General features: G+C 50.3%; 1 protein-coding gene across 1 annotated transcript; it reads right to left on the bottom strand.

Annotated features, from left to right (window-relative positions):
* Positions 1-588: 588 nt before the first annotated feature.
* coa3a (cytochrome C oxidase assembly factor 3a) lies at positions 589-11,431 on the bottom strand. Its single transcript, XM_072487300.1, has 2 exons — positions 11,194-11,431; positions 589-950 (listed from the first exon to the last, which is right to left on the bottom strand). The coding sequence occupies exons 1-2, from the start codon at positions 11,384-11,386 to the stop codon at positions 844-846; spliced, it is 300 nt and encodes a 99-aa protein (XP_072343401.1). The 5' UTR covers positions 11,387-11,431; the 3' UTR covers positions 589-843.
* Between the last annotated feature and the right edge of the window lie 126 nt (positions 11,432-11,557).

The following is an 11,557-nucleotide window of genomic DNA, read 5'->3' as shown; positions in this document are numbered from 1 at the left end:
GGTCCTCCTCAATTCTCTTCCAAGTTGTGACTGCACTGATTTATCCCAGAATGCTTTTCAGTACCACCTTCTGGTGAATCCTGTGAGAGGCTTCACAGCAGCCTGGAAGGTACCATGCTCCAAGACCAGTTCCATGTTAAATACGGTGTATGCACAGCAGCTGTGCAAAACAATTCAGGTCCTGTGCATTGCAAAAATCTACTAGTAAAAACAATTACATTTTAAAGGGAACATTGCTGTATAATATGACTTTCTATAACTTGCATTAATAAATTATCAAATGCAAAAGAGATTGAATGACTAAAATTGATTTGAGTATCCTACCATAAAAATGAAGATTTACAACTTTTGAAAACATGAACCATTAAAGTTACTGCTTCCATTAAATACCTGAACACGATCAACAACATTTTTATCCAAGGAACTCTCAGAATGTCCCAATTCATGTTAAATTTCACAACTTTATGAATATCTATTTTACTGTGTGGACTTAAAGGCTAATTTAAGGAATTAATAAGAACCTGAAATACTAAAACATGATTTTGTAGAACTTTTTTTTCAAATCTTAGATATGGTTTGAAAGAATAATTAGATTCAAGTTACTAGTTTTATTAATAGTACAACAAATGTATACATTCGATTTGGCCATACAAACAGGAGGCATTGCCCTTGCCATAAAATTATTCCTAGATCAAGGCAGACTCCGACAGAAAATAAAAGCTTCTGTGCATTCTGAAAAGTGTACATCTTGATCCAGCATGTTTCATTTTCTTTAATAGATACAAGTTGCATAATTGTTCAGTTTGACCAGTCATAAATCACAAACTGTATAAACTAAGTGTTTCAGTTTACTGAAGTCTTGGAATCATGTCTTCTTCGAGCACTATTTGCTTCTTCTTCCAAATCATCCAAAAAACGTTCCTGTGACACTGAATAAAATGTGTATCCATCTGGGGACATTATTAAGGAAATATAACTAAATCTGCACACATTAATTAAAATCTAAAGTTTGTAGTTGTAGTTCAATGTTTGAAAATGTTTTAAAACACTGCTATTGCTGTGACTAAATAAAAGTCAAACATATGAACATTTAGTTATCTGCCATCTGAAAATAACTTCTTGCACCAAACCTGAAGCTCTGTTTTTTCATATGGCAACAAACTTTTTAAAAAGGTAAAAACGATAGGTCTACTATTCTGAAGAGACAGATAACCAAAAGCTCTAATCTCCGGTACCAAATTGAATCTGTTTTCTCTCCACGTTTTATTTAAAGCACAACTTTTATCAAAATGTTCTAACTGTTGAAAGTTTGTGTATCTGAACCCAATCCGTTAAGGTTTTGCCATTTATTGCACAGTTCCGCTTATTCTTTCCTTTAAAATAATCCATCTTATATTTTTCTGCATTAATTGTCAGTTTACATCTACCTACCCAATATACTCACTGGTATATGACCTCTGAAATTGTACAGTCCTCTTCAGTTAATCATGCTTCCTATTATTTGCAATTTCAGATTTTGTGCACCTACACCGCAGACCAGATTATTAAGTCTGTATAAAAGATACATTCCATACATATACACAAAAATATGAGGCATGTTCCTAACCCTGACTGCCAGCTTAATAAGACACCAGTTGGACTTCCGGGTGCGGCTATGCGGAGCTGAGCAGCACGATTCGGCAGCTCCTGCTACCACGGACTTTCGGGCTCGCTAGAAGAGCCCCAACGGAACTTTTTTCGAGACTAACCCGTGGGGAAGGTAAGAGGGAGGTCTCCCTCCAACTTTTATGAAACGGACTCGAAGCTTAACGGCCACAAAAGTGGCATTGGAGCAACGGGAAAAACCGGGGAAAAAAGACAAAATGGCGGCGGCCAGAGACAAAGTGGAGCTGCAGGAGTTGGAGCAACGGGAAAAACCGGGGAAAAAAGACAAAATGGCGGCGGCCAGAGACAAAGTGGAGCTGCAGGAGTTTATTAAGCACTGCTTCGAGGAGCAGCACGAGGAGATGCGTAAGGAAATGCTGGCGCCTATGCTTTCGGCAATCGAAGGACTAGGGATCACCCAGAAGGCCCACAAGGTTCAGATCCATGAGGTACAAAAAAAGAGTTGGTCAGAAAGAGGACGAGATCTCGGGCCTGGTGGTGAGAGTGGAGCAGAACGAGGCGCTACACAGGAGGTGGGCGGGAAGACGCGAAGACCTGGAGAACAGGTCGAGGAGAAAGAATCTGCGGATCCTGGGTCTCCCTGAAGGAGCGGAGGGGGCCGATGCCGGGGCATACGCGAGCACAATGTTCGGGGCGATGAGGGCAAGGAGGCCCCTTCGAGGCCGCTGGAGTTGGACGGGTCACACCGGGTGCTGGCGAGGAGGCCCCGGGCAAATGAGCCACCAAGGGCGATGTTGGTGAGGTTCCACCGGTTCACGGACAGAGAGTGGGTCCTGAAATGGGCCAAGAAGGAGCAGAGCAGTAAGTGGGACAATGCAGAGATCTGAATATACCCGGACTGGAGCACGGAGGTTGCAAAGCGGAGAGCGGGTTTCAACCGGGCCAAAGCGGTGTTGCACCGGAAAGAAGAAGTGAAATTCGGAATGCTGCAGCCAACGCGACTGTGGGTCACATACAAGGGCCAACACTACTACTTTGAAACGCCTGAAGAGGCGTGGACATTTATACAAACCGAAAAGTTGGACTCTAACTGAGGGTTTGTGAGGGTGTGGGGGATATTTGAGGTTTGATGTGTGATGGTTGTTGTATATAGGGAGTCAATCACAATCACGTGCAGGAAATGTTACATGGGCTGGGGGAGAGATACAAGGCCGCGACAGGAGCTGCGCCAGAGGGGGCGGAGCGGGCTTTGGAAAGCGCGGGGTTTTTTGTCTTTCCTGCGCGCGGGAAGAAAGGTGGGAGGGGGAACTCCCACACGGGGAGGTCAATGGGATAGTGGGGGTAGCCGGGGTCAGCTGACTTACGGGAGTGACATGGGGGGGGGGGGGGGGGAGCAAAAAAGCTAGACAGGGGTCTAGCGGGGGCGGGGGGGGGGGGGGGGGGGGGGGAGAGAGAGAAGGGTTGCTGCTGCACTGGCCGAAAGGGAATGGGACATAAAAGAGGTGGACGGGACGGGGGTCCCCCGTCTGGGGGACTGGAGGGTGAGGGAGGCGTGGACACGGGACTGGCCCAGAAAAGGAGATGGCTAGTCGAGGGTGGGGGTGAGAGCCCCTCCAATACCGCTGATAACGTGGAACGTGAGGGGGCTGAATGGGCCGGTGAAGAGGGCTCGAGTGTTCGCGCACTTAAAGGGTCTGAAGGCGGGCGTGGTCATGCTCCAAGAGACTCACCTAAAGGTGGCGGACCAGGTCAGGTGAAGAAAGGGATGGGTAGGACAGGTATTCCACTCGGGACTGGAGGGGTGGCAATATTAGTGGGAAAGCGCGTGTCATTTGAGGCCAAGACTATTGAGGTGGACAATGGAGGGCGATATGTAATGGTGAGCGGTAGGCTGCAAGGGACATGGGTAGTGTTGGTAAACGTATACGCCCCAAACTGGGATGATGCAGGATTCATGAAGCGCATGTTGGGGTGCATTCCGGACCTGGAGAAAGGAGGCCTGATAATGGGAGGGGACTTCAATACAGTGTTGGATCCAGCACTGGACCGCTCCAAATCAAGGACTGGAAAGAGGCCGGCGGCGGCCAAGGTACTTAGGGGGTTTATGGATCAGATGGGGGGAGTGGACCCATGGCGGTTTGCAAGGCCGCAGGCCAGGGAATTTTCTTTCTTTTCCCACGTACACAAAACCTACTCCCGGATAGATTTTTTTGTTCTGGGCAGGGCGCTCATCCAGAGGGTGGAGGGGACGGAGTATTCGGCCATAGCTGTTTCGGACCATGCCCCGCACTGGGTGGAACTGGAGCTGGGAGAGGAGAGGGACCAACGCCCGCTGTGGCAGCTGGATGTGGGACTGCTGGCGGACAAGGTGGTGTGTGGGAAGGTGAGGGGGTGTATCGAAAGGTACTTGGAGGCCAACGACAACAGGGAGGTGCGGGTAGGGGTGGTATGGGAGGCGTTGAAGGCGGTGGTCAGGGGAGAGCTAATCTCCATTAGGGCTCATAGGGAGCAGACAGAGGACATGGAAAGGGAGCGGATAGTGGGGGAGATTTTGAGAGTGGACAGGAGATACGCAGAGGCCCCGGAGGAAAGATTACTTGGGGAAAGACGACGGCTCCAGACGGAGTTTGACCTGTTGACCACAGGGAAGGCGGAGACACAGTGGAGGAAAGCGCAGGGGGCGACCTATGAGTATGGGGATAAGGCCAGTCGGATGCTGGCACACCAGCTCTGTAAAAGGATGGCAGCGAGGGAAATAGGGGGAGTCAAAGATGGAAGGGGAGCCACGGTTCGGAGTGCGATGAAAATAAACGAGGTATTTAAGGCCTTCTATGAAGAGCTGTACAGATCTCAGCCCCCAGCAGGGGAAGAGGGTATGAGACGATTCCTAGACCAACTGAGATTCCCGAGGGTGGAGGAGCAAGAGGTGGCTGGTCTGGGGGCACCAATTGGGTTGGAGGAGCTGAGCAAGGGTTTGGGGAGCATGCAGGCGGGGAAGGCCCCGGGACCGGACGGGTTCCCGGTGGAGTTCTACAGGAAGTATGTAGACCTGTTGGCCCCGTTACTAGTGAGGACCTTTAATGAGGCAAGAGAGGAGGGGACACTACCTCCGACAATGTCGGAAGCGACAATTTCTTTGATCCTAAAGCGGGACAAGGACCCACTGCAATGTGGATTGTACAGGCCGATCTCGCTCCTTAATGTGGATGCAAAGTTGCTGGCAAAAGTGCTAGCCACGAGGATCGAGGACTGTGTCCCGAGGGTGATTCACGAGGACCAGACAGAATTTGTAAAGGGCAGGCAGCTAAACACCAATGTGCGGCGGCTCTTAAACGTGATAATGATGCCATTGGTGGAGGGAGAAGCGGAGATAGTGGCAGCTATGGACGCGGAGAAGGCCTCTGACCGAGTAGAGTGGGAGTACTTCTGGGAGGTGCTGCGTAGGTTTGGGTTCGGGGGAGGGTTTATCAGTTGGGTTAAGCTCCTTTACAGAGCCCCGGTGGCGAGTGTAGTGACGAACCGGCGGAGGTCGGAGTACTTTCGACTGTACCGAGGGACGAGGCAGGGGTGCCCCCTGTCCCCCCTGTTGTTCGCATTGGCGATCGAACCATTGGCCATGTCATTGAGGGAGTCTAATAAATGGAGGGGGGGTGGTCCGAGGGGGAGAAGAGCATCGGGTGTCGCTATATGCAGATGACCTGTTGCTGTACGTGGCGGATCCAATGGAGGGGATGGTGGAGGTCATGCAGACTCTAAGGGAGTTTGGGGAGTTTTCGGGCTACAAGCTCAATGTAGGGAAGAGTGAGCTCTTTGTATTACAGGCGGGGGACCAAGAAAGAGGGATAGGGGACGTACCGCTGAAGTGGGCGGAGGGGAGCTTTCGGTATCTGGGGATCCAGATAGCCAGGAGTTGGGGGGCCCTACATAAACTGAATCTGACGAGGTTGGCGGAGCAAATGGAGGATTTTAAAAGATGGGACATGCTACCGCTCTCGCGAGCGGGTAGAGTGCAATCGGTCAAAATGGTGGTCCTTCCGAGGTTTTTGTTTGTGTTTCAGTGCCTTCCCATCGTGATCACAAAGGCCTTTCTTAAGAGCGTAGGCAGGAGTATTATGGGGTTTGTGTGGGCGAATAAGACCCCGAGGGTAAGGAGAGGGTTCCTGGAACGCAGTAGGGACAGGGGAGGGTTGGCGCTGCCAAACCTGGGGAGCTACTACTGGGCAGCAAATGTGGCGATGGTCCGCAAGTGGGTCATGGAGGGAGAGGGGGCGGCATAGAAGAGAATGGAGATGGTGTCCTGCAAAGGAACGAGCCTGGGGGCATTGGTGACGGCACCGCTGCCGCTCTCGCCGACAAAGTATACCACGAGCCCGGTGGTGGCGGCAACGCTAAGGATCTGGGGCCAGTGGAGACGGCACAAGGGTGCAATGGGAGCATGGATGTGGTTCCCGATCAGGGGTAACCATCGGTTTGTCCCGGGGAAGATGGACGGTGGGTTCCAGAGCTGGCATCGGGCGGGGATCAGAAGAATGGGGAACCTGTTCATTGACAGAACGTTTGCGAGCCTAGGGGCACTAGAGGAGAAGTTTGAGGTACCCCCGGGAAATGCCTTTAGATATATGCAGGTGAGGGCTTTTGTGAGGCAACAGGTGAGGGAATTCCCGTTGCTCCCGGCACAAGAAATTCAAGACAGGGTGATCTCGGGTGCATGGGTCGGGGAGGGCAAGGTGTCGGTAATACACCAGGAGATGAAAGAGGGGGAAGCGCTGGTAGAAGAGTTGAAGGGTAAATGGGAGGAGGAGCTGGGGGAGGAGATCGAGGAAGGTCTGTGGGCTGATGCCCTGGGTAGGGTTAATTCCTCCTCCTCGTGTGCCAGGCTCAGCCTGATATAATTTAAGGTGGTTCACAGAGCTCACTTGACGGGGGCGAGGTTGAGCAGGTTCTTTGGGGTAGAGGACAGATGTGGAAGGTGCTCAGGGAGCCCGGCGAACCATGTCCATATGTTTTGGTCATGCCCGGTACTGGAGGGGTTCTGGAGAGGAGTGGCGGGAGCAATATCTCAGGTGGTGAAAGTCCGGGTCACGCCAAGCTGGGGGCTAGCAATATTCGGAGTAGTGACGAACCGGGAGTACAGGAGGCGAAAGAGGCCGGTATTCTGGCCTTTGCGTCCTAGTAGCCCGGCGAAGGATCTTGCTAATGTGGAAGGAGGCGAAGCCCCCCAGCGTGGATGCCTGGATAAACGATATGGCCGGGTTCATAAAGTTGGAGAGGATCAAGTTCGCCTTGAGGGTCTGCGCAGGGGTTCTACAGGCGGTGGCAACCGTTCCTAGACTATCTCGCGGAGCGTTAGAGGAAGGTCGGTCACCAGCAGCAGCAACCTGGGGGGGGGGGGGGGGGGGGGGGGGTGGATGAGCAAGAGATAACATGAAGAGTCGGGAAACTGGCACGTACGGGAGAGAGCCAGTGTACAAAGCTATGTAAAGATACTTTTTTGCCTTGTATATATCTTGCTCCGCGCGATTTCGCGTTTCGTTTTTTTTGCTACGGGGGGGGGGGGGGTTTATTGTTTGTAAGGGAGAAAAATTGTGTTAAAAACTTTAATAAATATATATATTTTTTAAAAATAAGACACCAGTTATTATACTTTCCGTCCACAAAGCTTTCAGTGAGCACTGCTCTATTGTATGTTCTATAGCTAACTTTCTACCTATTCTGCCACATTTATCTAATGTGTAATTTAGCTTCAGCAATGTTTCTTCTATGTATCAACTTAACAAACATCTTTTGAATAATTCAAGTACACATCTACATTTTTCATTAATACACTCCGTTATGCTATTTACAAATCCATCTTTTTTTTTCATTCTCCTTTTTCACATTTATCATATTTACAACAAGAAATAACAATAACAACAAATACAATAGCAATCCTCTAACCAACAATCTCCTCAGCCTACCCACCCTCAAACAGCTCCCAACATTTTGAATACAAATCACCAATGAAAAAGAATCATCATTAATTTATACATTCCAAACCCCCCCCCCATCCCAAATGTTCGATGTCATCCAATTCATGAAAATGCATGATGAACAAGGCCCAGGAGTTGTAGAACGCTTCCGCCCTCCCCCTCAACTCGAACTTTACTTTCTCGGGCATTAAGAACTCCAGCAGGTCCCCCCGCCACGCAAGGCACAGGGCGGAGAAGCTGACCTCCACCCCCAACAGAATCCGCCTTCGGGCAATCAGCGAGGCGAACACTTAGACTCCCCAATCCGACACCCCGAATATGGCTTCTAGGGGACCAGATTAGAGTCTCACGTGCACCACCTTTGCGACTACCCTAAAGATCTCCCTTCAATACCCCTCCAGTTTTGGGCAGGACCAAAACATATGAACGTGATTTGCGCCCCCACCCCACAGCGTTCACAAACATCCTACACCTCCTCAAAACAATCAGCTCATCCTCACCCTTGTGAGGTGTGCCCTATACACCACCTTCAACTGTATCAGCCCCAACCTTGCGCATGAAGTTGACACATTCCGTAGCACCTCACACCACAACCCCTCCTCCATGCCTTTCCCCAACTCATCATCGCACTTTGCCTTAATCCCATCCAGTGATACCTTATCTTCTCCCAGAATAACCCCATAAATCGCTGACACCACCCCTTTCTCCAATCCCCCCCGTCGTCAATATCTCTTCCAACGGTGTGGGGGCCGGTGCAATCGGAAAGCTCTGTACCTCCTTCCTGGCAAAATTTTGGACCTGCATATACCCAAACTTCTCCCCCTGTTCCCCAATCCAGTCTATCCCCCCCCTCCCCCAAGCTCCTCCAATTTCGGAAACTGGCCTCCCAGAAACAAATCCTTTAAGACATTAACTCCCCTCTCCTCCCATCTTCGGAATTCCCATCGCAAATCCCAGGTTCAAACCTATGATTCCCCCGAATTGGCATTTCCCTTGACCCCGCCCACAATCTAAAGTGCTGGGCGCAACTGCCTTCAGGTATTGAGTGTTGCTGCTACCACTGGACACCCCGGGTATTTTCTGGGACCATCGGGAGTGGCGCTGTTGCCAATGCCCTCCAACCCCGGATCCCTGCATAGACTCTCCTCCATTCCAACCCACTGGGGAGTCTCTCTCCCCTTCCCCCCCTCTCTCCCCCTCCCGCCGCCCCCCCCCCCCCCTCCTCTAACCCAGTCCCCGCACCTTCTCAGCATTCGCCGCCCAGTAATAATGCAATACATTTGAGACACCCAACTCCCATCCTCTCTGCAACAGCACTTTCTTAATCCTAGCCACCTTACCCCCCCCCCTCCCCAAAATAAACAAGGTAATCAACTTTCTACTTCCTTAAAAAAACACCTTTGATAAAAAGATTGGCCGGCACTGAAAAATGAACAAAAACACGGCAATACATTCATCTTAATTGCTTGCATCAACTTGCCAGTGATAGAGGAAGACAATCCCATCTTGCCAAATCCGCTTTCACTCTCCCCACCAAACTAGCCATGTTATATCTATGGAGCTCCCCCAGTCAAGTGCCACCTGCACCCCCAGATATCTAAAGTGGGTTGCTGTCCTATGGAATGGCAGCACAAATCCAATCTTTAATTAATCATGGAAGTAATCATAATCATAGAATTTACAGTGCAGAAGGCCATTCAGCCCATCAAGTCTGCACGGGCCCTTGGAAAGAGCACCCCACTTAAGCCCATGCCTCCACCCTATTCCCGTAACCCAGTAACCCCACCTAACCTTTTTAGACACTAAGGGCAATTTATCATGGCCAATCACCAAACCTGCACATCTTAGGACTGTGGGAGGAAACCGGAGCACCGGGAGAAAACCCCCACACACACGGGAGAACGTGCAGACTCCGCACAGACAGTACCTCAAGCCGGGAATCGAGCCTGGAGCTGTGAAGCAACTGTGCTAACCACTACGCGAATATATCTTTCAATACAAGAATTATATAGCTTCTAAAACAGGCTTATCCAACCGGTGGCCTTGTGGCTGGAATGGCACAAAGTCATTCTCTGTGGCCCCAGAGCCACCTCCAAAATGACAGTAGGACTGGTAAGTGAAATTGAAGATTCTGTAAAAGAGGCACCGTGGGCCCAGGAAGAGGAGGGGCAAGTAAGGGAAGCAGCAGCCCCAGGGGCAGTGGAAGGGGAGAGAGAGAAATGTGCAACCCCCTCATTTTATTTCCTCAGAGGTAGTCATCCTGACCAAGCTTTTTTGACACCCCCTGGTCCTGTTGTATTCACACTGTTCCAAAGCAATTTGTGGTACTCAATCACTAATACTATTCAGCATACTGTGTGCATTGACTTGCATTCAATTCAAATTCCTCCTTTGTCAAACAATCGTTCTTTGTAACACCCTCCTCCTTCAACCCTTATCTATCCCCTTTGCCATTTTTCTTTTCTTGTTTGTCTTGTTTTTTGTCCCCCTTCCTGCCACATTAGTTAAACTTTCCCCCCACAGCACTTGTCATTCTGCTCACGAAGATCTTAGTTCCAATCATATTCAGATAAGACCCTACCATCTGTACAGCTTCCAGCACGGGGTCCTCGTGTCCCAGTACTCACCACTTTAGCTCCATGTGTACCTTCCCTTGCCATTTCTGTACTGACTAATGTGTAGCATCGGGTGAAATGCTCAGTGATCTGAATTTTCAGCAGTTAGGAAGATAGAAATGGCTAGAACAATCTCCCACAAAAAAGCAGGAGACAATTGCTCAATTGATTATTTTAGATTAGAAATCAATGTGGGTTTTTTTTTTTAGCTTAGCGTGTTAAGCAATACACCAGGATGTAAGTCAGCCATGATTCCCATCGAAGAATGGGGCAGGTTAAAATCATAGAATCCCCACACCACAAGAGGCCATTCGGCCCATCAAATCTGCAGTGACCCTTCAAAAAACCACCCCATCTAAGACCCCAAACCCCTGCCCCCCCCCCCCCCCAACCCCAACCTTTGGACAAGAAGGAGCAATTTAGCACGGTCAATGCACCTAATCTGCCTGCACGTCTTTGGACTGTGGGAGGAAACCCACGCAGACACGGCAAGAGCGTGCAAACTCCGCACGGACAGTGACCCGAGACTGGAATCGAACCCGGGTCCGCGGTGGTGCGAGCAGTCGGCTATTCGAAAGAGTACAGCAAGAAGTCTTACAACACCAGGTTAAAGTCCAACAGGTTTGTTTCGATGTCACTAGCTTTCAGAGCGCTGCTCCTTCCTCAGGCTGCTCCTTCCATTCGCCCGAGGAAGGAGCAGCGCTCCGAAAGCTAGTGATTCGAAACAAACCTGTTGGACTTTAACCTGATGTTGTAAGACTTCTTATTGAGCTCACCCCAGTCCAACGCCGGCATCTCCACATCATTCCAAAGAGTGAGGAAGCTCAGGATAGATTTTGTAATCGGTACATGGATAGGCGCGTGAGCAATGAAATGGCTGCACAAACTGATCTGATCCCATCGTCGGCAAAGCGCGGTGGCTATAACCATGCCCGAGTTTACTTTCCAAAACCGTAGCTTTCTCACCGGGGCCCAAAGCACTGAAATCAGGTCAGGAAGGATACAGATGCCCAGGACCACGGCCCCGATGGCTAAGCCCGTCAACACGTTCCTTCCGCGCCGTTTCTGCAGGTTCTTGTGCCACTGAGCGAGCTCCACTCTCCGCATGAACTCAATCTGCTCTTTGCTCAGACTGTCCTTCTTGGGGTCCAGGCGTTTCGCAAACTCCGGGCCTTCTGGACGATTCATTTCCGCCATTTCTCCGACCGCCAGCGAGGATAAAGGTCGTGGGCGGTCCCAGCTACGGGAAGCTGAAGAGGACAAATCCGAAACAGCAACGCGCGCGGATCATTCTCCTTGCCTGAGTTTCAACCAAGCAGGGAAGGAGGCAAACAAACATGTGCGGGCAACTCAACAGTCGGGGAGTAC

The sequence above is a fragment of the Scyliorhinus torazame genome, chromosome 21, assembly GCF_047496885.1.
Source record: "Scyliorhinus torazame isolate Kashiwa2021f chromosome 21, sScyTor2.1, whole genome shotgun sequence".
NCBI classification, from domain to species: Eukaryota; Metazoa; Chordata; class Chondrichthyes; order Carcharhiniformes; family Scyliorhinidae; genus Scyliorhinus; species Scyliorhinus torazame.
The sequence above is the reverse complement of the archived record's forward strand: the minus strand, read 5'-3'. Positions and strand labels throughout refer to the sequence as shown.